Source organism: Stomoxys calcitrans, chromosome 4 (assembly GCF_963082655.1).
Source record: "Stomoxys calcitrans chromosome 4, idStoCalc2.1, whole genome shotgun sequence".
In the NCBI taxonomy this organism is placed as follows: Eukaryota; Metazoa; Arthropoda; class Insecta; order Diptera; family Muscidae; genus Stomoxys; species Stomoxys calcitrans.
This window is the reverse complement of record NC_081555.1, coordinates 40,261,998-40,287,236: the sequence shown is the minus strand read 5'-3', so window position 1 is coordinate 40,287,236 and position 25,239 is coordinate 40,261,998. Positions and strand designations below refer to the sequence as shown.

Sequence of the window (25,239 nt, the reverse complement as noted above, 5' to 3'; positions counted from 1 at the left end):
CTCCTCCTATTGCAAAGTACCACCTCAAACACTTTAAAGTTTTTGCCAAGCCCATTGCCCATTGGCCATTGCTCGTCTAGACTTCGTCCTCAATGAACCTTGAACTAGATCTGTAATAGTGCAGAAAAAACGACCAAACAAAATAATGACATCCGAAGAAGCAACAACCTTCTCTTTATAGGAACTGATAATGGCATTGACAACCAAGATCTACAAAAGAGTGTTGTGCTATGCAGTCTTCGAAATCAATGTTAATGCTCGGCGAATGGAAATTCTCTTACAAGGCTCGGAAGGAGTAATGCCTCGGTCGGTCTTTACGACTTCCTCAAACTCGGGTCTTTTCCAGGCTTCAGTAGCGGGATCACTCTGCCCATTATCCAGACATCGGGAACTATAAGAGTATTCAAAGACAGGTTGATGGCAGTAGTTAGGTACTCAACTCCAGGTGAATCCAAATTCTTCAACATCAATGTAGAGATTCCGTCGGGGCCCAGCGCCTCGGATGATTTGGCGACACGGATGACATTGTGATGGCTGTTCATCGGCTCGGAGAACACGAATGCGGCTTATGCCTCTCCTCCTTGCCCTGTCACTCTCCAGATGCACAATAAATTGTCTGTTGAACAACCTGGCAAATCTCTTCGGATCAGTCACGGTTATTTCGCCAAAAGTGACTGAGTTCCTGTCATCACGTCTACCGGGTTTCGAGAGTGACTTAACAGTAGATCACAGCTTGCCTAAACCGGTGCCTAAATTACATTGCTCCAAGTATTCCGGCCACAAATTCCGCTTATGTTCGTGGACTACCCTGTTTATTTTGCAGACACAGCTCGCTGATTCTGGGGTTAATGGGGTTCATACAACGAATGCCATCACGCTCGTCTGCGAGTACCACTGCCTGCGGCGGGAAATTGGGCCGCACTTGCGGTATTCGAACGGCTGGTATAAAGCGAGCGGCTGCTGCGTTAATGATGTCTCGGAATTTCCTCTCGGCCAATAGCACATGCGAGGGGGGTGGCAGTTCACCGAAGCGGCGATTAGTATACCCTCTGAAGCCAGCCTAATCGGCCTCTTTGTCAAAGATAAATACGCCAAGGAAAATTTTGTTCCATATTAAGTAAAAGAAGGCGCAGCGGAGAGGGCCCGGTCCAGCTAGTTAAATATACTTTAATAGTCATGTGGCAACTTAAAATTTTCCCTTTTGGCAGAACAGTGAATAGTATTGTCTTAAGCTAGCAAGAGACTATGAACATGAAAGAACAATTTCCCTCCAACTTTGTTTTTAAATGGCAATTCGAAAATGTTTGTTAACGCTCTTTGCAGTTTAGGTGATCGTTTATGCAGTTTTTGTTTTTTTTCATTTTACAGAATAGAAAGCGGAAATATTAATTAAGAAGATTTTTCATTGTGATTGTTGTGTTCGAGTTATTGCTGTTGAAGGTTTAGTCACACAAAATTCGTTATGCTGAAAAATAATTCAGAAATTTTTCTAAAAATTTATTATTTGTTATCTAAGAAAAATAAAAATAGTCCAATAAAAAAAAATAGAAATCGATAAAGAAGGAAACAGAAAATGGCAATCGTAAACAATATGCCTAGCAAACATCCAAATACATACATATGTATTGGGTTGCCCAAAAAGTAATTGCGGATTTTTTAAAAGTAAGTAAATGCATTTTTAATAAAACTTAGAATGAACTTTAATCAAATATACTTTTTTTACACTTTTTTTCTAAAGCAAGCTAAAAGTAACAGCTGATAACTGACAGAAGAAAGAATGCAATTACAGAGTCACAAGCTGTGAAAAAATTTGTCAACGCCGACTATATGAAAAATCCGCAATTACTTTTTGGGCAACCCAATATATATGTATGTAGGTATGAATAATAATTTCATTTCACACCTACAAGGACTTGTTTTTTTATGTAATTAAGAATATATCGCAATTTTAAAAGATATTCAATGGAAAGGGGTTTTATTTCAAATGAATTGAAGACTGTAATGTACTTAAGATTTTAAAAAAATCACCTATAATGTTTTGTAAGCATGAATATCAAAGTTAGTTTAAATCAATACTCCAATGTCACAAAGTCAATGGTTCATTATATCTTATAGCCTTAGGGCCTTATCAAAAAGCTTGAAGAAGCCTTAGAATAGGTTTATAAGATAGTTCTATAAGGAAATCTGTCAATTAAACCTATCTCAAATCTACATTAAGTTTTCTGAATACCGGTGTTAATCTATTGAAACCCGTTATAAATATTGTATATAAAATGTTTCAAATTTTGTGCATTTTATGCTTGTATATATACTGCATATCTATAAATAATATTAGAAAATATATTTTATATTTAATAACATAAAATTACGTTTGTTAATAACAAATATATTGCAATCGTGGAATTTTTTCAACTACACGGATACATGGATTGGCGAAAACATCTAAGTACAGTTGTAAGTATGTAACCATGCCGTTGGTTAAAAGTCCATCGCTATTGGTGTTTTGAAACTCGCCGTGGGAACTAACCAAAACCCCGGCACGGGATGACTATGTGCAACTCTCGGGTTAGAAGCTCAGATGGGGGCTTCCGGGCGCTTCCACAGGCTATTTGTATATGGAGTAGGTGCAATTTCAGTCACGGACTATAGCGATAACGAGTGGAGAGTCTCAGTGATAGGGCGGGAGGCACCGGCTCTTGCTTAAAAAGTAAGTGCCTGTGATACTCGATAAGACAAGGCGAGTTCTTGGCGCCTTTAAATAACCAATGGCGCGGCGATCGCTCCTATGATCCGGAGCTTGAAGAGGATCGCTACCTCCACATACCAATGTAGTTGTGGCCACAACAACAATTAACCAGAGCAAAAATGGGGGGGGGGGGGGAATTTCCACACTTTTCAAAATTCGTGTAACTATTGGAATTAGAAGTACTCGTAATCCTTTCATTTCAGTATATATAGTATCTTTGGTTTCTATGATGAAAGCAGAACAATATTGTTGTGGGACATTTTAACCATCCAGCCAATTATTGGGTTGCCCAAAAAGTAATTGCGGATTTTTCATATAGTCGGCGTTGACAAATTTTTTCACAGCTTGTGACTCTGTAATAGCATTCTTTCTTCTGTCAGTTATCAACTTTTACTTTTAGCTTGCTTTAGAAAAAAAGTGTAAAAAAAGTATATTTGATTAAAGTTCATTCTAAGTTTTATAAAAAATGCATTTACTTCTTTTAAAAAATCCGCAATTACTTTTTGGGCAACCCAATATTAATGTTCGAATGAAAATGCTCCTCTTATGGGCTCAACACTATATTGGAAGATCGCTCTATATGTGGTCTGATCTAAAAAACATTCAACAAAAAAAGTGTAGGTGTCTGCCAGAACTCACTATGCAAAATTTCATCGAAATCGAATAAAAAACACTCCTCTTATGGTCTTAGCACTCTATTGGGAGATCGGTCTATATGACAGCTATATCCATCCGGCACGGAATAGCTGTGAGCACCACACAGGCTGAAACAATGAGGTTCGATCTATGTGGTGTTCAATGCTGTCACGAAAAGCTTAGCTGCGAGGTTAGGTTGAAAAGAGGGTTGTTGTTGTTGTAGCAGTGTGTTGTACACCGAGGCGGCAGCCCTTGCCAATGAAAGATGCCATTGGATCAATCCGGTACGTATAACCGGCTGCCATGGGATTGGAAAAGAGGGTTCAGATATTAATCCGCCCCATGCCACTATGGACATACATCTAAGCCAGTAATTGGATTGTTTTGCGCTCCAAAAACTATAAAGTAACCTCTAAAAAGAAAATTTAGAGTTAAAAGAAGAAAGAAAGTTTAGAATTTAGAGTTAGGAACTCTGTGCTACTTGCAAATTGCAAATTTTGCCCATGAACATTCCACTTAGGAGCAGGGGCAAACTTCTCACATATCAATGAGTGCAGTCCAATTCAAGTTTAAGCTCAATGACAAGGGGCCTCCTGTTTATAGCCGAGTCCGAACGGCGTGCCGCAGTGCGACACCTCTTTTGGAGAGAAGTTTTACATGGCATAGTACCTCACAAATTTTGCCAGCATAAGGAGGGAAAAACCACCGCTGAAAATTTTTTCTGATGGTCTCGCCAGGATTCGAACGCGGGCGTTCATAGGCGGACATGCTAACCTCTGCGCTATGGTGGCCTCCTTCTGTGCTACTTACAAAGTCCAAATTTTCAATACCACTCCCCTAAGTTGGTTCATGTCTGGTATTGTGTCCCCGGTATCTGTTAGACGCAGAAGCCACGCAATGACAAAGGAAATGATCCAATGTCTCAACATCTTTCCCGCATGCCCTACACATGCTATCACTAAAACAGACCTCAGTCCATGGGTTTTCAATGTAGACCCCCAGCCAACTCTGACCCCTAACTTTGATCCATCCGTGTAACATGATTTTCCAGACGGCAATACTAGGGTTCCGTCAATCCAAGACTGTGACGATGGCAACAGTGCCTCGCACTCGACTTCAAGGTTCATCTCAGTATACGATCGGAAACCTCTTACCTTCCTTCCAGGTTTCCTAGTGTCGCCTTGATCTTACCGCGATGGTATGAGCTGCTCCCATCCTCAATCCATTCTCCCATCGCTTTAAGTCTCATAGCCGCAGTGGCTGCCTCACACTTAATCTGTATGTCAATGGATCGGATATCTAGAATAGTCTCCAGTCCCCTAGCGGGAGTGGTCCTCATCGCTGGCTGGACAGTTCAACAGGTGACGTGTAACGTGCTGTCCCTGGTTACAATTGGAACATACATCTTGCACGTTGACATCAATCCTTGCTCTGTAGAAGTCGAGGTGGCTGCTTCTGCCGGAAAGTAATTGAGCCAGAACTACTCAGGTTTGCCCGGGGGAGGTCAATTTCTTCTGGTATAATGGGAGGCGATAGTTTTTCAAGGACACCATTCACCCGGTAGCCATTTATCGCATATGCTACCGTGTCTGCATGAATGTTGTCTAGACCTGCTTGATCTAGAGGTTCTCTCTTGTAGCGCTGAACCTCACGCTCTAGATCATAAAGTTCTATCTTAAGGCTTCTGGGCGGTGGATATCTATCGACAAGATGATGATGATGGATGGTCTCTGCGATAACAGCCCAAAAGGTATTGCTTAGACAGAATGTAGTTATGTATTCTTTGTTTCCTGATGGTCCAAATGAGAACTGAGGGGACAGACCGTCGCAGTTCGGAGGGCGGGATTCTGACACATCTGAATATTATTCCACTGCGTGTCACAAAGTTGAAGAGACCACACTGCATGTACGTGTACGGAAGACGTAATCGAGCACCGCATGCAAAGTTTCTAAATCAGACAAAAATTGCGGTTTGTAAGGACTCAAGAAGTCAAATCGGAAGATCGGTTTATATGGGAGCTATATCGGGGAGCTATATCGGATTATGGACCGATTTAGACGGTACTTGGCACAGTTGTCGAAAGTCATAACAAAACACCCCATGCAAAATTTCAGTCAAATCGGTCAAAAATTGCTATATCAGGTTATAAACCGATTTGGACCGTACTTGGAACAGTTGTTGAAAGTCATAACAAAACACCCCATGCAAAATTTCAACCAAATCGGGTAAAAATTGCGGCTTGTAAGGGATCAAGAAGTAAATACGGGAGATTGGTTTATATGGGAGCTATATCAGGTTATAGACCGATTTGGACGGTACTTGGCACATTTGTTGAAAGTCATTACGGAACACCACATGCAAAATTTCAGGCGAATCGGAAAAAATTGAGGCTCAAGAAGGCAATTCGGGAGATCGGTTTATATGGCAGCTCTATCAGATTATAGACCGATTTGGACGGTACTTGGTACAGTTGCTGGAAGTCATAACAGAACACTATATTCAAAATTTCATCCAAATCAGACAAAAATTGAGGCTCAAGAAGTCAATTCGGGAGATTGGTTTATGTGGGAGCTATATCAGGTTATAGACCGATTTGGACGGTACTTGGCATATTTGTTGAAAGTCATAACGGAACACCACATGCATGGATACTGCTATCTACATACCAAACTTTTGTTAAACCAGCAAAAACTAAAGCTTCTAGGAACCGAACAAGGACGATCGAGAGACCGTTTCACATGGGAGCTATATCAGGTTATAGACCGATTTGGAGCGTACTTGGCACAGTTGTTGGACGACGTAATGTTGTTGTAGCAGTTTGTTGTGTTCTATCTTTCGTCTGCTTGATTCTCTTGGTACATTTGTTGGAAGTCATAACAGAACACTATATCCAAAATTTCATCAAAATCAGACAAAAATTAAGGCTCAAGAAGTCAATTTGGGAGATCGGTTTATATGGGAGTTTTATCAGGTTAGAGACCGATTTGGAAGGTACTTGGCAAAGTTGTTGGACATCATAAGGGAACATCACATGCAAAATTTTAACCAAATTGGATAAAAATTGGGGCTTAAGAAGTCAATTTGGGAGATCGGTTTATATGGGAGCTATGTCAGGTTATAGACCAATTTGGGCCGTACTCGGCACAGTTGTTGGAAGTCATAACAGAACACTATGTTCAAAATTTCAGCCAAATCAGACAAAAATTGAGGCTTATGAGAGCTCAAGAAGTCAATTCGGGAGATCGGTTTATATGGCAGCAATATCAGGTTATAGACCGATTTGGACGGTACTGGGCACATTTGTTGAAAGTCATAACAGGACACTATCATCAAAATTTCAGACAAATTAGACAAAAATTGCTCAAGACGTCAATTCGGGAGATTGGTTTATATGGGAGCCATATATAAATCTGAACCGATATGGCCCATTTGCATTCCCCAACGACCTACATCAATATCAAGTATCTGTGCAAAATTTCAAGTGGCTAACTTTACGCGTTCGACCGCTATCTTGATTACAGACAGACGGACGGACGGACATGGCTAGATCGACCCAGAACGTCAAGACGATCAACAATATAAACTTTATGTTGTCTTAGACGAATATTTCGAGGTGTTACAAACGGCTATGACTAGATTAGTATACCGCCATTCTATGGTGGTGGGTATAAAAATTATGATATTTTTTTAAATTTGTTCGCAACAATTCTGGAAACTGCACAAAATAAATATTCTGCTTAAACGGAAACACTTTTTCCTTATTATCGTTATCGTTATATATGAGATTATGTTCAATGCCTTTAGTTCTACACCTATGGTCTTATCTTACAATTATCAATCAGAGAGTTAAACAGTGGACACAACAACCAGCTGTATTATGGTTCATACCATGGGGACTAATAGGTGAATAATAATATGCCGTCTAATTATCATTATTCCCATGGGCAGGCACAATGTAATAAAATTCGCACAGCCAAGACAAACACTTGACACACACAGACATTAGATATATATATATATATATATATAGTTATATACATGACTTTATTAACTTTTTGGAGAATGATTTTGTTGTTGTTGTCTCTTAATTACATAATAACTACTTAATATTTAGAATTTAATCTCCCTGAAATAATTAATGAAAATAATACAGATATTTAATAAATGTATGTGTATGTATGTATATATATATATACCCGAATATGTTTGTATATATATATATATATATTTGAATATTTTCTAATAATTTTGTTGCACTTTAATAGATAGATGAGAGAGAATTACAATTAGAGATATATATCCATTTTTTTTTTTTTTTGTTGTAATTTTACTGTTACTCTTATTGCGCGATGTTAACAATACTTTACTAACGCAAAACTTTTACATACACCTGTGCGTTTGTTTCTTCGTGTTAATTTATTAGTTAAACTTGGAAAATTCATATATTATTAGTTTTTGTTGAGATTTTCATTCTACATAATAAACAAAAAATTAAAATATTTTAAAGTAATCTAAAAATATACGGTTTTCAACGATCGAAAACAGATGCCAATCGATTATGGAGAGTGGTTTGTTGTGCCCTTAGATACTAAATTGCAAATTGGCAAAGCTTTCTTCAATCATTGCATTAACAATCCAGTATCTCAAGTCATCGTTTGGTAAATAATGATGCATGCTCTAATGCAGTTAACTTAATAGCCAATAATCTGCGGTGTGTGTGTGTGTGTGTGTGTGTGTGTATGTTTAGGAATAAATAATTGTTAAATGTAGTGCGCTTTTGTTGTTGGTTTTGTCAGTTGTACACGTTTTTCTTTGTGGCCGTTTTCTTTCTTTAATTCAATTCTATACACAACATTCGGAGATGGGGAAATGTTCACCGATATGGTCCAATGGCTTTATTCGTCCCAATCATTGCTTGTGTGCTCGTGCGCTTGGGCGTTATCCTTGCTATCACAATCGTCTATAAATTCGACATGGGTGAAGGGGAAGTGACCCTTCTTGCCCTTTAATTCGCCCTCCCATTGGCCATTGATGTTGGTCTTTGTGACTTTGATGGTGTCGCCCACCTCCAGCTTGAGGGCCGTCTTGTCATATGCATTTGGTACTCGAGCCTGTTTGACCTTTGCATACGCTGGCAATTTACGATTCAAATCAGATTTCTTCAAGGTGTTACTCAATTGATGGCATACTGGTGGTGATGGAACTGGGTCGCCGCCCGACGTTACGCGAGGCTGTCTCATTATGTTGTTGCTACTGCCGCCGCAATTGCCCGATGATGGCCTATCGTGTAGATTATCGTCCGCACTGTCCTCATACTTCTGGACATAAGGTACGGGTATTTGACCAACCTGACCGTGAGCGTTTCTCGCCGTCCACCATTGGTCTTCGTCCTTTCTGACAATGGTCAACACTTCACCGCGTCTGAAGGGCAAATCGTCTTGATCGCTGCCATCGAAATCGAATTTTCCTATGACACGTTCCACTTTCTTGGCCGCCGGCCTTCGCAATGGACTTGTGTCCAGATAGTGCAAAGTGTAGAATGTTAAGAGCTCAGGCAAATTTTCAAAAGATTGGTCTCCAATACGATAGACGGTAATGTCATTGTCATGCTGTATTTTATTAATTATATAGTTGCTCACTTTAGTGTCCTCTCGCACACAGAGCACATAATCACCCGCGATGGTCTTGCTGTCGCGCACCAAGAATACTCCTCGCTCCCGTTCATTCATTAGCAATTCGGTGGCGTCCTGACGTGACATTGGCCCGAAGTACCAGCTGTTCTCGTCAGTGACATCAAAGGTGGTGTCCATTTTTGGTAGTGTGTGGTCGTCTTTTCTTTGGGTGTATTCTTTTTGCAACACGTAACTCACAATTTAACTGCAGTAAATCGAATAAATTACTCAGGGCATTGATCGAAGGGCGAGTAATTACGAAAAAGACTCACCCTAATTTTAATTGTTGAAAATTTTTGTTTATATATCCAGTCTACCAGCCAAGACTGCCCAACCGATAAAAACTATATATCGAAGTAGATTTTGTGATGCCCTTCAATCGATTATCGGTATTAAATAAAAACACGATTAATCGATAAAAGCAACAGATACGGGAGAGCTAATTAACAATTGTCATTTTGCTCCATCACAACAGTTTCAGTCAAAGTAAATTTTAGGCTGGTACTATGTTCGTTTTTCACCGTTGAAACCCCTTTTTTCGTGGTTGCAAATGCAAATTTTGCCCATGAACATTGCACTAAGGAACAGGAGCAAACTTCTCACATGCAGTCCGATTCAAGTTTGAAGCTCAATGATAAGGGGCCTCGTTTTTATAGCCGAGTCCGAACGGCGTGCCGCAGTGCGACACCTCTTTGGAGAGGAGTTTTTCATGGCATAGTACCTCACAAATGATGCCAGTATTAGGCGGGGAAAACCAACGCTATATAGTTTTTCTGATGGTCTCGCCAGGATTCGAACCCAGGCGTTCAGCGCCATAGGCGGACATGCTATCCTCTACGCTACGGTGGCCTTCGTGATTGCTTTTTTGAAACATTATAAAATAACAATGAAGAAATAAGAGTGTTATCGATAAGAAAACACTGATTTTAGTGCATTTTTCAACACTGACGTTGTTAATTTACTTTCCTCCTAAAGATATGCTACAATTTTTTAATAAATGAGTCCAAATCGACCTTTACAGTCTACATCTCCAGAAATAACAGATAGCACACCAAAAAAGCGTATTCCGAACATCAATATGAGTACCAATGCACAAAATGTGTTTTCTTGGGACAAATTGGGTGAAATGTTTGACGAGAAGTTGAAGGATGTCGCAAAAGAAGGAGACTTGATTAAAATGAGAAATGAAATACGAGAGTTACAGCAAGAAAACATACAATTTAAAGAAGAAATGAAAAAGTTAACGTTATCAGGTATGGGTTTATCTACGAAGATAAAAAGAATATTATAATACAACTATAAAGATTTGGGGCGGTTGCAGTTTTTCGAAGGCACTTAGCGTAAATTCGTGTGAAACAGGGATGTATTCTAAATCCGACACTGTTTTCATAATACATCAACGTCCTACCAGATGCCTGATACTATGTTCGTTTTTCACCGTTGAAAACCCATGTTTTTCTCGATTATTTTTTTTGAAAAACTACAAAAATCTTAATGATAAAATTACAATTTTATTACAATTTAGAAAATTTCCGGTACATATGACTTGGATCGTGCTAAAATATAACTAAAATAATCGTGTTAAATCGACATTTTAACAAATTCTTCCCACTGTGCGATTACTAATAGAAATGGCATCACTAAAAATACAACAGCTGGAAAACTATGCTAGCCTAGACATTAAATGCGGTGTGGCAACACCGATTTTCGTTCTTGTTGCTTCGTTTTTGTACTTTCTTTTTTTTTAATTTCTAAAACTAACATCTTACAAACATAAGTGCCTTTTATATTTATAAAAATTAATAGAACAATTGTTTTTTTTTTTTATTAATTATAACAAAAAATATATAAAAATTGTATAAAATATGGACAATTACAACAACAATACGGTGACATATTTGATGAGGTGTTAGCTGCCGATCACTTTTACTTGTTGCTTTGGACAAGCACAGGAAATCAGTACCATATAGAAAACCTTTTCACTTGATAAAGTAAGAGATAAAAACGCAGGAAAAACGTTTTGTGTGCTATTGCACCAAAAAAGGAAAAACGTTTTGTGTGCTATTGCACCAAAAGAGTTTTAAAAACTCCATAGACTATACAAGGGAAATAGAATCCACAAAATTATCTGAATATGATGAACTTTTTCAGTTCACTAAGTGTGCCCACACTGGGCGAGATGGAGCAAATCATATGCATGCTAGAACGGGGAACAATAGTAACTAAACTTTATAGCAAACAAAGAAGACCGGAGCAAAGAAGATTAATGCTTATTCGAGAAACTCGCCAGCTGCTGTGGTCTCAAGTTACCGCCAACACAAGGGTCGACTACGAGGGTTCGCTGGAGTTAAGGGAGATAAAAGAGATACGTGTAGGCAAAAGCTCCAAGGAATTTCGCAACTGCCCCGATGAGGCAAAACGTTTTGAATCGGGCAAATGTTTTGTTGTTTTGCACGGCAGTTCATTCAAACTGAAAACGTTTTCGGTGGTGGCGTTGTCGGAGCATGAAGCTGAAAATTGGGTTAAGGGATTACGTTATATGGTGCAGGACACTATTAATGCCTCGTACCCGCTGCAAGTTGAACGTTGGCTGCGCCGAGAATTCTATGCCATCGAAAACTCCAGCGCACAGTCGTCGTCCAAAGATGGAGGACAAGTGACTGTGAAAGACTTTAAAGCATTCCTTGGCAGTATTAGTTGCAAAATGACCACCTCCAAGTTGATGGATTGCTTTACCGAGGAGGATATACGCAGAAAAAACGATTTGCGCTTTGACGATTTTGCTCGCTTGTATAGGAAACTGATACAACCCGCAGGTTTCCTAGAAGACCTATTTCATAGTCAAGCAGGAGGAGCAGATTTTGCCTATTCCAAAGATGGTCAAATTGTTACCTTGAGAGAGTTCGAGCATTTTCTACAAAAAGAACAAAGAGAAGCTATGGGAAGGGATAGTGCCACAGTTTCTAATTTTATACGAGAATTCCTACAAGATATCGAACGTGAAGTGCACGATCCATACTTCACCATCAGTGAATTCCTAGACTACCTGTTCTCCAAGCACAATGATTTGTGGGACAGAGAATGCGACCGTACTTACATGGACATGAAACAGCCATTGTCCAACTATTGGATAGCATCATCCCACAACACATATCTAACAGGCGATCAGTTCTCCTCGGAGTCCTCCTGTGAGGCCTATGCGCGCGCATTGCGTATGGGTTGCCGTTGCATCGAACTAGATTGCTGGAATGGTCCTGATAACTTGCCTCATATTTTTCATGGCCATACCATGACCTCAAAGATTAAATTCAAAGATGTCATTAAAACAATAAAGGAACATGCCTTTGTAACATCAGAGTTTCCTGTAATTCTGTCCATAGAACAGAATTGTTCCTTGGAGCAGCAAAGGAATATGGCCCATGCCCTGTGTGAAGTTTTTGGCGACATGCTGCTAACACAAAGATGCGATCGGGCGGAAACACAGTTGCCCTCGCCCCATCAGCTAAGGCGAAAGATTATATTGAAACATAAAAAGTTGCCGGAATACGAGGACTCGACATCGTTAGCTGCAGCATCTTCCAACTCTTCGACCCTGCTCACATCTTCGGGAAGTCGTGGCTCTATTTCAGGCCCCGACGACCACGATGGCATACGCAATGTAGTCAAAGAGGGTCTACTGTACTTTAAAGATCCTGTGGATAAAGTTTGGAATATATATCATTTTGTTTTGACACAGCAGGAGTTGATTTACACCTCAGAAACCGAAGATACAAATTCGGCTGCTGGAGATGATGATGACAATGCATTGCTAGCATCTACAAATAATGCTTTAATGCCCAAGGCCAAAGATAATTCCATAAATGATGAACTGCACTTTGGGGAAAATTGGTTCCATGGCAAATTGGAAGGTAAGTTTTATGAATTCTATTTACTATCTATTACTAATTGGAAGAATAAGGCCAATGCGACTATGGAACTTTAGTTATTTAAGGCCTAAAATAATAGGTACTGATTATAAAGAGACCTAGCCACGACCGTCACGTTGTCCGTACTTCTGTTAAAATAACGATATATTCTTAAAAATTAGCCACATTTTCATGAGTAGGTAGCTATCCTTTTAAAGCCACCTGGATAAGCCAGTTCGTTCCGGTCCATAGGTCCGATCGCCGCGAAAACGTGACTTTGGTTATTTAAAGACGCCAGTAACTCTCCTGCCTGCCCTGCTTCTCTCTGAGACTCTCAACTCGATACCGATGATTGTCCGCGACTGCAATTGCAGATACTCAGTATGGAGTATTTCAATATCCGCAGCATGTAGACGCGCACGGTAGCTCCCTGCTAAGCCTCACGTGATAATGATGAACATAACACAAACCAGAGCTCAAAGTTCCAGGACGTGTGATGTTCATAGTTCGAAGGGCTAATAGAAGCACTGACTGGTCACAGCAACGTAAGGCAATCTTATGGCAGCCGGTTGTACGTACCGGATTGGCCCGATGGACACAGGGTCACTGCCTCCAGTTATAAGGAGAAGACACAATAACAATGAATTTTCCATTTTCCGTGCCCGAATTCCCTCCACGTTCCTAACCCTCTTGTCATCCTATAGTTCTGTAAAGGTCTAGTCATCATTAAAACATTTTGAACAGTTTTTCTAAAATTTGGTTGATGCTTACTTTGCCAAATGTGTTAAGGGCTATCCAACTTTCAAACGAGGCTTTTTATATTGATTTCACTTGCAACTTAGAAGTAGTAGTAGTAACATTCTCCCCTTGACCAGGAGTGGTACTTGCCCAATCCCGGTACATTATACCCGACTGATTGCTTTGGTATTAGATGAGGTTACCCGGCACGGGATTGCTGCGAGCACCACATAGGCTGGAACATTGAGCTCCAGTTTTTGTGGTGTGGTCATTGCTGTCACGAGAAGCTTAGCGGCGAGCTACCGGGCACGTCCACAGGTTGCAGATAGTGGAATGCAGTGTAGCTGCAACGGCAGTCGGGGACAATCAGCGGTAACGAGCGGAGAGTTTCAGTAAGAGTCCGGCACCTACTCTTGCACAAATACTGAGTGCCTATGATTCTCGCATTTAAATAACCAATGGCTAAACTTTTCCTCACCTACAAGAGCTTGGCGAGAATCGCCACCTCCACATGAAAATGTGGCTATATTAACAACAACAACAACATGAGGTTCCTGAAGTCCATTTTATTCGCCCGGGATGAGTATAGTAGAGAAAAACAAGACGGAGAAAAATAGAAAAGCAAACTCCACAATAGGAGCCAGAAACTTTGCGACTAAGATGGGGTGCGTCCAGAGGGATCTGGGTCTGAGTCGAGTGAGGTGGCGTGTGTCGTGTGGTCCCTGGTCACAATTGGGACATACATCTTACACGTCGGTATCAATCCTTGCTCTGTACGAGTTGAGACGGTTGCATCTGTCGGAATGTAATTGATCCAGAACTACTCTGGTTTGCCGGGGGAGGTCGATTTCTTAAGGTGCAATGAGAGGCGTTCATTCTCCAAGGACTACATTCATTCGGTAGTCACGTAGTCATCGTCATAGGCGTCCACGCTACCAAGAAGCTTGCGCAGTAGAGGGCACGATCTGCGGCAACCAGCGGCCTCTTCATTCCCATCTTCACCTGGCGCGGGTCTCAAAATAGCCAATACACTTTCCCATGGATCGAAAAAGCTTATTGCATCTTCTAACTAGTTTCGACCAAGGAAGGACTCATCTGGTAAATAATCAGTAGCGCCGCTATGCACAGTAAGATAGAATCGAAAAACTAGTAAATAAAATATGCCATTTGAGAACGCATCGAGATCATATGCAAAATTTCAACGCTCTAGGTGGTCCAAGTGCTTCTTGGCAGGCTCCTAAAATTGGTCACCTCGGCATTTCGAAAAATGTTTGGGGCTGGCAATAATCGAAATTCCGGGGTTGAGAGCCATAATTTCGACCAATCCCATAAAAAAATTTAGGTCTTCAGGTGTCTCAAAGAATCCAAGGGTTTATGACGGTTCGACCAAGATGAAATTAAATTAAAAATGTACTCCTTTTTATTTATTCTTACCTCCGTAGCAGTTATTATCGCTTTCGTATGTTACAGGTGGCAGAAGTGAAGCTGACCAACTTTTAGAGGCCTATAAACATTTGGGCGATGGCACATTTCTGGTTCGCGAATCCGCTACCTTTGTTGGTGATTATAGTCTCTCATTTTGGAGACGGGGTCCAAATCATTGTCGCATAAAGCTAAAGCATGAGAATGGCGCAACTAAATATTATCTGGTGGATAATTTCGTATTTGATTCCTTGTATTCTTTAATCGTCTACTATCGCAAGAATATGCTAAGAAGTGCTGAATTTTCCATAACTCTCAAGGAGCCTGTGCCTCAGCCTAAAAAACACGAGTCACAAGAATGGTTCCATCCGCATACCACCAAAGAGCAAGCAGAGCAGGTTTTAATTAAATTGGAAGTTGGTTCATTTTTGGTGAGGCCGTCTGTCCAAAGTGCTAATGCCTTTGTGATATCGTTCACCATAAATAGAAAAATTAAACATTGTCGGATTATGCAAGAAGGACGTTTATTTGTGGTCGATACCAATCAGTTTGAGTCGTTGGTATCGCTGGTGAAGCATTACATGCGAAATCCTTTGTATCGTAATGTTAAGCTAGTGTATCCCGTGTCCCAGGAGCTGTTGAAGCAAAAACTTTTGGCTTGTCAAACATCGCTGGATCATCATGGCAATGGCGATTTTAATGATGCCTCCAGCTATATGGATCCTAGTCTTGAAGATACGGTCACATGCAAGGCTCTGTACAGCTACAAGGCGGACAAGCCAGATGAACTATCATTTCCAAAACATGCAATCATTACAAATGTCCAAAGAAATAACACTATGTGGTGGAAGGGAGATTATGGAGGCATGAAACAGCGTCATTTACCTGCAAATTATGTTAAGGTAAATGGAATTATTACTTTAATTATATTTTATCCTATATGACTAATCTCGTGTTTGCCCATTCAGGTCATTGACTCCGTTTGCGACGACTACAACACTTTCAATGAAGAGACCACCAATGAACAGTTTTCACGCACCGACTCTATTGAGATACATGGCGCCGTTGCCTCCTTATTTGAATGCAATGAACCCGGCATCTTGTTGAAGCTTCAAATTCAAACCCCAACAATGCAAAACTCCTTTGTGATTGGCTTTGACAATCAAGAACAGGCATACGAGTGGTTTAAGGCCATACAGGAGGCAGCTGTAATAGCCAACCAGTTAGCAACCGAAAGAAGAAAAAAAGAGCGTTCCGCTAGAGTTGCCAAGGAAATGTCAGACTTGATTATCTACTTCCGCAGTGTACCTTTCCGTGAACACTCCTGGGTATTTTACGAGATGTCCAGCTTTCCCGAAACAAAAGCCGAAAAACAGTTTGTGCAACAGAATACCCTGCTGTTTGTAGCCTACCATCGCCATCAAATTAGTCGTGTCTACCCGAAGGGACAGCGTTTGGACTCTTCCAATTTCAATCCAGTGCCTTTTTGGAATGTCGGTTCACAAATGATTGCCTTGAATTACCAAACTGGGGATAAAGCCATGCAACTAAATCAAGCCAAATTCCGCGATAATGGCATGTGTGGCTATCTGCTAAAGCCCAAGTTTATGCAGCTGGAAGGATTCGATCCTAACAATCCTCTAACGATCAGTCCTCTGGAGGAAAAGTTAGTCACTATACGTATTATTGCTGCCAGACATCTATTTCGTGCCGGCAAATGCAGTAATCCTTTGGTTGTTGTTGAAATAGCTGGCGCCAGTTTCGATACGGGCGTTAAACATCGCACCAAGGTGTGCGAGAATGGCTTTAATCCCGTTTGGAATGAAATGTGCGAATTCTCTGTGCGTAATCCTCACTTTGCTCTGTTGCGCTTTGAAATACAGGATGAGGACATGTTTGCCGAGACCCACTTTATAGCACAGGCATGCTACCCTCTCAACTGCATTAGGACCGGTTATCGCAGTGTAACCTTACGCAATAAATTCAGCGAAGAACTGGAACTATCCTCCTTACTTATACATGTTGACATCAAACAACCAACGACCGCCACCGAAACACATGCTGTATTAGGATTTTAAGTTAAGCATTGTCACAAACTACGAACTACAAAAGTAATAATGAGTTTTTAGGACTCAGCATTTAACCTAACTATTACAATATATAGCACAAAATGTTGTATGTAATGTGTCGCCTGTGTTTAGTTAACACATTTTTTGAACAAATTAACTCGAAAGACTTATTTTTTTTATTTTACTTTATATAATATTTTACTCTTTTAGTTCATATACACTATTTTTCTCCATTGACTTCCATTACTCTTTAAACATTTTTAAATCGTAAATTAACTTTTAGCTAATTTTTTCTTCAAATGCTTCCAAAGTGATACGAAACACACCCAACTACAACTAACACAAATATATAGTATTGAAAAAAAATCAATATTTTTATATGAAAAAAAAAAACAAACAAACAAATGTGTCTTAAAAACAATAATTAACTTATAAGATAAAATGCAAATATATATTCAATTTATGTACTGTTACATATTGAGGCTTTCTATAAATACCATATGCATCATAAGATGAGGATAATATAAGTCTGAAGCTTCGTTCGGAAACCTAGGGCCCCTTGTGAACCCTCTAGAAGAAGGTAGACGATAAAAAGAAGCCAAAGAGATGCAGAGGTAACGCACATGATAGAAAAATAGAGAACCAGGCAGGATCCGACATTGGCGAGGGCATTGTCCAGGGGAGGGCTCACACATTCCTTAGCAAGAGCTGTGCCAATCAGCTATATATTCCTGGTCAGCTCGTTGCACGTCAGCATTCAGAGCCTGACAGACTTTCCCAAGGTTCGAAGAAGCTCTTTGCATTTTCTAACCAGTCTTGACACCACATGGCCCAACGCCAGGGCCTCCAGCACCACCTAAATGTTCACTTATCGGGACTGGGACGCCGTTCCCGCACGGAAAGGAGCGTCTGAAAGGCCGTTTACCGTCCATCTGCACCAGTACACGATAACTATCAGCACCATACGAAGTGAAACGTTGAGGTCCGATTTGTGTGCTATTTATAGTTATCTTGAGAAGCTCAGCTGAGAGCTATATATCGACATGGCAAGGCGGGCAAAACTGTATTTTACGGCGTTGTCCGCAAAAATAACTAATTTTTTGCATACCCACTAATTTTGACGCCAGGAACCCGAATATGAAGTCCGTTTTTGGGGTGGGGCCGTGGGGTCCAAAACCCCCCTTGGGGAAAGTAGTCCAAACTAGGCATCAAATGAAAGGCATTGATTAGTAGATTACGAATAAGCAATAAAATGTCCAAAATTTTCCCGGGAAGAACCTATGGGGTCTTGAGAATTTTTACCCTTGTAAAATTTATGAAATTTTTATTGCTATCGCGTTACCCAGGGATTACCACGTGAAGGTGATAGTCAAATTTTAATCCCCTTCAGGAGTTTTATAATAGTGAGTACCCTTCCATCTCACGAAATTGGCTATTTTGTGCTGTGTTGCCACTTCTCACTGGTTTGAAGATACCAAATTTGAAAAATGTATACCAAAATATTACTTAATATTAAAATTTTCCAAATTTGAACCCTCCAAATCATTAGAATCCGGATCTGCATTGGGTTCTTCTTCTACTTCTGGAGGAGGGTGCAAGGAATCATATAAATTCACAGCTTTTCGCTCGCCTTAGGGGGGTCCAAAGGCCCGAGCCCCAAAAATGGACTTCATATTCGGGTTCTGGGGTCAAAATTAGGAGGGTATGCAAAAAATTAGATTTTTTCCCGAACTACCTCGTAAAATACCACCATACCATAGAGGCCACCGTAGCGCAGAGGTTAGCATGTCCGCCTATGACGCTGAAAGCCCGGGTTCGAATCCTGGCGAGACCATCAGAAAAAATATTCAGCAGTGGTTTTCCCCTCCTAATGCTGGCAAAATTTGTGAGGTACTATGCCATGTAAAACTTCTCTCCAAAGAGGTGTCGCTCTGCGGCACGCCGTTCGGACTCGGCTATAAAAAGGAGGTCCCTTATCATTGAGCTTAAACTTGAATCGGACTGCACTCATTGATATGTAAGAAGATTGCCCCTGTTCCTTAGTGGAATGTTCATGGGCAAAATTTGCAATTTTACCCCGTAAAATAGAGTTCAGCCCAAAGCGAGTTATTGGCGCCTTTGAGTAAACAATAGCTTGAAACGAACTTACCTGTAATTTGAAAACCACTTGATGGGGGAAGGCCCGTTTGGGGCCCAGGTTCGAGCCCTATAAACGAACTTCATATTCGTGTTCCTGATGTCATTTTAGGGGGTATGCAAAAAAATTGGATCTTTTGAAATTTTCCCCATAAACTGCACTTCTATCCCTATATCATCTCGCAAATACATCACAGAAATATATAAGTTGAGTAAAACACGGTATTAATCGACTTTTCGAATATAGATGAACCGATGTTTATCTATCTTTGAAATTTGGGGTTTATGAAAGAACATCTGTTTTATTTGTTTTATTTTTAAACTTACAGTGCAGATCACGATTTATCGATTATTATTATTTGTTATCGCATGATGTCGATAACGACCCAGGACAAATTTACACTGAAACTCTATCCAGAGCAAATTCAACACAAATGCTAATTTGCCCAAAAACTTTCTATTAAGGACCAGGGGCAAAATTGTCACATATCAATGAGTGCTGTCCGATTCAAGTTTAAGTTCAATAATAAGAGGCCTCCTTGTTATAGCCGAATCCGATCGGCGTGCGCGCACTGCCACACCTCTTTGGGGAGATTCGATATTTCACTCATGGTTCAATTAAGAAATAGCTTCACTAGCTCAACAACGAAACTACTATTTCACAATTATAAAAGGTAGCGTCAAATGCCCAACAACATGTATATTGTGGTCAGCAATTAATTTGGTGAGGCACTTTTATTACAAAATTTTATAATTTCAGTAAGGAATTGGTAGATGTAGACTTGTTGTGTTGTAGAAAATACCGATAATAACCGGTATTAGACACAAACGCAGTGTCATACCTATTACAGCCGGTTGTACGTACCGGACTGACCCAATGGAGTCTTTCTTCAGCCTGGTCTGCCACCATAATGTAGTGTTGCATTTGAATTTCGAAAGAAATTTGTTGCAAATCTAAACATGGTTTACCTTTATTAATCTATCTTGCTTATTGTACACTTCGATTTCAATTAGCGATGCTTGAATAATACAACCTGCGTGAAGTTATTAAAGATAAACGATAACACACGATGGCAATACTACAGGGTGTCATTAACATAAAAAACTCAAAATGTACAGAAATTTTTTAGCTTTTGTCTTTAGAATATTAAATTGTGAATAAACTATCTCCATTCTGGAGGCCTTAAATGGACTTCCTTCAACAAAGTGAATATGCCAAATTAAAGGGATCAAGAGATCAGTACCTTTCATTTGGTATACAACACTCCAGAACTGTTGTTCGTAGAAGAAACCTTCCAGATTTGTGTTTCGAAACTTGAGGGCAGGACACACAATTCAATGTGGTCTCCAGACTGAACTTTGTGTCCAGCCCTCAAGTTTTGCAACAGAAATCTGGAGAAATTGTTCTACGAAAAATAGTTCTAGAGTAAGTGTGGTATACCAAATTTAAGGTATTGAACTCTTCTTTGATTTGATATACGCATTTTTGAACGAAGTCCATTTATGGCCTCCATACTGGATTTAGTGTCCTGCCCTCCAGTTCTAAATAGAAATCTGGAAGGTTTCTATTTAGAAGAAATTAACAAAAAGTTTGTTAATTTCTGTACATTTGGTTTTTTGTTACTATGTGTCACCCTGTGATTTAAGAATTTTTTGTGTTATCGAAAGCTGCCGACATCGTTATCTTCACGGAGGTTTTTTTTGTATTGTTTTTTTGGAATAAAGGAAAAAAGAGGTAAGGTGTACGATTAAAAAAGAAACACACAAAAGCAATTATAAAAAGTCAAATACAAATATTATATTCTAATTAAATTAGTGCATATATAGAAATCTTATCGCTCTCACAGTTAACGAGTGGGAAGGAGTGCACGACACTCAATCTCGACAAACACATCATATTGCAGAGCTGAGCAGAACAACAGAGAGGCAGGCAAACAAAGCACAAAGCAAGTTAAACCACAAAAGTCAAAGTGCGACAGTTTCAGTTCCTCTATAACACTCAACCGAATAGCTGAATGGAAACAAATGCAGTGACATTCTCCGGTCGTTATTGATTCGCTAACTCACGTTACTCTGTTTCTAAAGTCAGCAAAAATTTATATTGCGAAACGGGTTGGCATAAATAAAAAAGGCAGACGCTGTGATTCATACATAGAACATTAGCTTGGGAAGACCTATAGCCAATTGAAGATTCTATCATGGAAGTGCCAACTTTGGTTTTCGTGTTCTTTGCGGTTGCATTCATGACAGTACAGGCCGAACTAGATTTGAGCAACATAAACGTAAATGATTTACAAAATCAATTACCCGCAGAGTTGCCCAAGACCAATCTTACCCTAGACGATGCCAAAACATTGATCAAAGACAAATGCATACAACAGGCTGGCAAGGAAAACGGTACAGCAGCCTTCGACGAGATCGAAGCATCAACCATGACATTGGCCGAATGTGTTAATGGCATAATCAATTTTACCGCTATACAAGAGGAAATCAACATTGCCTCACCAAACGGCGATCTGGATGTGGTGTTCAACAAGTATTGTTCAAAAAAACCTCAGGCCATAGCCTGCATTGAAACGTTCAGTTCGAAAATAACCCCCTGTCTGGACGAAGAGGAGCGCGAGAGTCAAAATGTTCTAATGCGTATTGTTAAGAGCCTTCTCAACTTTGTATGCCACAAGGATGGTGACCAAATTGCACTCTTCATTGCCGAAAAGGGTCCCGAATGCTTGGAAGCCAACAAGGATGGCATACAAAACTGCATTAATAGCACATTCTCTGGTTATGTACCAGCCGAGGGCATAGATAATGTCAAGACTTTGCCCAAACTAGTCATGGGCACGCAACAATGTGATGACATTGAACAATTGGAAGCATGCATTGTTAGGAAACTAGAGACCTGTAATGACACAACACCGGCCAACATTGCCGAATCCATGTTTCGGTTCATTAAAAATGAAACCATTTGCCGCACAGCCAAAGCCCATAAACAGACTGGCATTAGTGGAACGGCCAACAATGCTGGTACATTAAGTATGCAAGCGATCTTCTTCATAATATTCATACAGTTAGTGACGTACTTGAAACGTAAGCAGTTTGTTTAAAATGTAGGCACCATTTTCCTCAGTCTTTATATTAACATACATATATAATTATATACTTCTTTTTTTTTTGGTTTGTAGCCTATATTCTCAGTTTTCGTAATTTCAGGGTTAGCTACCGGTTAAAAGTACTAATAGTTTATAGAAAAAAAGAATGTAGAAAAAAGAAACTAAAGGAGGGGGAGATATAGAGAGCGGGATGGTGACACTTTTTGTTATAGCAAAATCATCCAACTAAAAAAAAGTGAGTGAACAGTCTATAAAACACAAAAACAAATCCTTTATTGAAATAAAGTGATGTGAAATTGTGGTGCAACGAATAGTTTCTATTGAAATCCCAAAACATGATTGCATTTTGCAAATAACTACACTATACTCTTTGGCAGCAGGTGTGTTTCTCAGTACAGTTCGATGGGTTCCTATGTTTGTTCAAAACGAACTCAATACACTTGACCTTTTCTCTTTATTTAATTACATTATGCTCTCTATGTCAATTCATTTATTTTCAGCAATCAGATTGATGTATGTCTGTCTGCCTATGCTTGGCAAAAACAATTTTTGATTTGAAAAAAGTATATAAGCAGACTTCTTTGCTGCTTTTTGAATATTCAAAAAGTTAAATTGTCACATTTGTTATCGCCACTAGAGTTTTATATATATACACGAAACAAAAATGAATTGAAAATAAATATGGAAGAGAACATTGTGGGTATTTGAATTGGACCACATACCCACACATTCATTTATACAGGCGTATAATGAAATTCCAAAACTAAGAAATGTTAAATTACCCATAAAACAACAACAAACGACCTTGCACCTTTTTATGAAATTCACACACAGATTGATATGTTATTTTCATGCATATAGAGCTGGCCATGTAGTTGGTTCCTAACCAAACTCCATCTACCTACCTATCTATCTATCTATCCCCGTTAGGTGAACAAAAATTATAATTACATATAGTTGAATAAGTATCAAAGTTTACTTAATTTAAATAGAAATCTAATTGTAAGCGTTGAAATTGTAACGCTGACATGTAAACAAATGTTTGCCAATGACAAATATTGTTTACTAGTAACACTATGCTCTAAATTCGCAAGTTAATATTTAGTAATCTCAAAATTTAAGGATACTTAGATGAAAAAAACAAACAAATAACGAAAAACAAAGCAAAACAAAAAAAATCTATATAGGAACAATATAAACATTTTGTACGTACATTCTATACGAAATCTCCTTATCAATTGAATTCTCTGCAATTTTTATTTTCAAATGTAATCTCGCGTATATACACATTTATATATTTTCCTCAACGAAAACAATCACAAAGGGGCAAGCAATCACTCAATCGTTCGTTCAATCCTTGGTGTATATTATTGTTGATGGTGCTGCTGCTGCTGTTGTATTGTCTTACAACAAAATTCATATGACTAATTTAAGCTGAGCTGTATCAGCTAAAGGAATATTTTCTGAATCATAAGTTAAAGATAATAATTACAGCATAATGGACTCTTTTTTATTTTGTTTTAAAATTCTATAATTCTTTTATTTGTTTTTTTTTTTTTTAAAGCATATCTACATACATAAATTGCTTCAACTCGACTATTTTTTGTATTAATGTATTTGAAATAATTAGTTTTTTTTGAAATTAAATAAATTCGAAAGAAAAAAAAATAGTTACTAATGTCGTTCTATTCTACCAAGGTTTTCGTACATGAGTAAGTATTTTGATATTATTATGGGACACACATGCAAGGAAATACACAGAAATGAAAATGTTCATGATATTAATGATTTTGTCTATAACATTTATTAAAAAAAATGTTTAAATATGTCCCAATGAAACTTTTCATAGCATTTATGAAACACGTTTCATAAATCTCAATTCAATGAAACAGGTCATAATATTTATGAAAGTCTAACAAACATATATGAAAAACTTTCATAACATTTATGAGTATTATTTCATAATATTTAAGAAAAAATTTCATAAAATTTATAATTGTATTTATTATATTCATGGAATCCTGTTTTATTGTTTATAAAATGTTTTCGGCCGGGCCGAACTTTGGATACCGACCAACTCGTGTATACACATAAACCACCTTTTGTCATAATCCGGTGAAAAATGCATAATTTTTGCGCCCATAGCAGCTTTATCGAAATATGGTCCGATTTGGACCAAATTCGACACGGATATTGATAGATCAATAAGTACAAGTCATTGTACAATTTCGTAGAACAAAATATTGGTATTTTCGACAAGCCTAACATAAGTCACTGTGTCAAATTTCAACGAAATCGGATTATAAATGAACCCTTTATGGGGCCAAGACTTTATATCGAGAGATCAGTCTATATGGCAGCTATATCCAAATCTGAACCGATCTGTGCCAAATTGAAGAGGGATGTCGAGAGGCCTAACACAACTCACAGTCCCAAATTTCAGCGAAATCGGATTATAAATGCGCCTTTTATGGGTCCCAAAACCTTAAATCGAGAGATCGGTCTATATGGCAGCTTTATTCAAATCTGAACTGATCTAGGCCAAATTGCAAACAGTTGTCGGATGGGCTAACGCAACTCACTGTCCCAAATTTCGACGAAATGGGGCAATAAATGCGCCTTTTATGGCCCCAAGACCTTAAATCGAGAGATCGGTCTATATGGCAGCTATATCCAAATCTGGACCTATCTGTGCCATATTCCAGGAATATGTCGAGGGACCTAACTTAACCCACTGTTTAAAGTTTTGGCGACATCGGACAATAAATGACCCTTTTATGGGCCCGAAACCTTAAATCGAGAGA

General features: G+C 39.1%; 3 protein-coding genes across 3 annotated transcripts; 2 read left to right on the top strand and 1 right to left on the bottom strand.

Annotated features, from left to right (window-relative positions):
- Positions 1–7,559: 7,559 nt before the first annotated feature.
- LOC106084308 (adapter molecule Crk) lies at positions 7,560–9,415 on the bottom strand. Its single transcript, XM_013247885.2, has 2 exons — positions 9,328–9,415; positions 7,560–9,260 (listed from the first exon to the last, which is right to left on the bottom strand). Exon 2 carries the CDS (start codon positions 9,191–9,193, stop codon positions 8,279–8,281), a length of 915 nt encoding a protein of 304 aa, XP_013103339.1. The 5' UTR covers positions 9,194–9,260; positions 9,328–9,415; the 3' UTR covers positions 7,560–8,278.
- Positions 9,416–10,872: 1,457 nt separating this feature from the next.
- LOC106084315 (1-phosphatidylinositol 4,5-bisphosphate phosphodiesterase gamma-1) lies at positions 10,873–17,615 on the top strand. The gene is made up of 3 exons (XM_013247901.2): positions 10,873–12,963; positions 15,169–16,022; positions 16,089–17,615. The coding sequence occupies exons 1-3, from the start codon at positions 11,190–11,192 to the stop codon at positions 17,196–17,198; spliced, it is 3,738 nt and encodes a 1,245-aa protein (XP_013103355.2). The 5' UTR covers positions 10,873–11,189; the 3' UTR covers positions 17,199–17,615.
- A 3,518-nt stretch (positions 17,616–21,133) lies between these two features.
- On the top strand, positions 21,134–24,101 carry LOC106084317 (27 kDa hemolymph protein). The gene has a single exon (XM_013247903.2). The coding sequence runs from the start codon at positions 21,524–21,526 to the stop codon at positions 22,427–22,429; it is 906 nt and encodes a 301-aa protein (XP_013103357.1). The 5' UTR covers positions 21,134–21,523; the 3' UTR covers positions 22,430–24,101.
- The last annotated feature ends 1,138 nt before the right edge of the window (positions 24,102–25,239 follow it).

Coding starts and splice junctions, on each gene's coding strand:
- LOC106084308 (XM_013247885.2), bottom strand. CDS start 9,193: ATGGACACCACCTTTGATGTCACTGACGAGAACAGCTGGTACTTCGGG.
- LOC106084315 (XM_013247901.2), top strand. CDS start 11,190: ATGATGAACTTTTTCAGTTCACTAAGTGTGCCCACACTGGGCGAGATG. Junction 12,964..15,168: donor GTTCCATGGCAAATTGGAAG/GTAAGTTTTATG, acceptor CGTATGTTACAG/GTGGCAGAAGTGAAGCTGAC. Junction 16,023..16,088: donor TACCTGCAAATTATGTTAAG/GTAAATGGAATT, acceptor TTGCCCATTCAG/GTCATTGACTCCGTTTGCGA.
- LOC106084317 (XM_013247903.2), top strand. CDS start 21,524: ATGGAAGTGCCAACTTTGGTTTTCGTGTTCTTTGCGGTTGCATTCATG.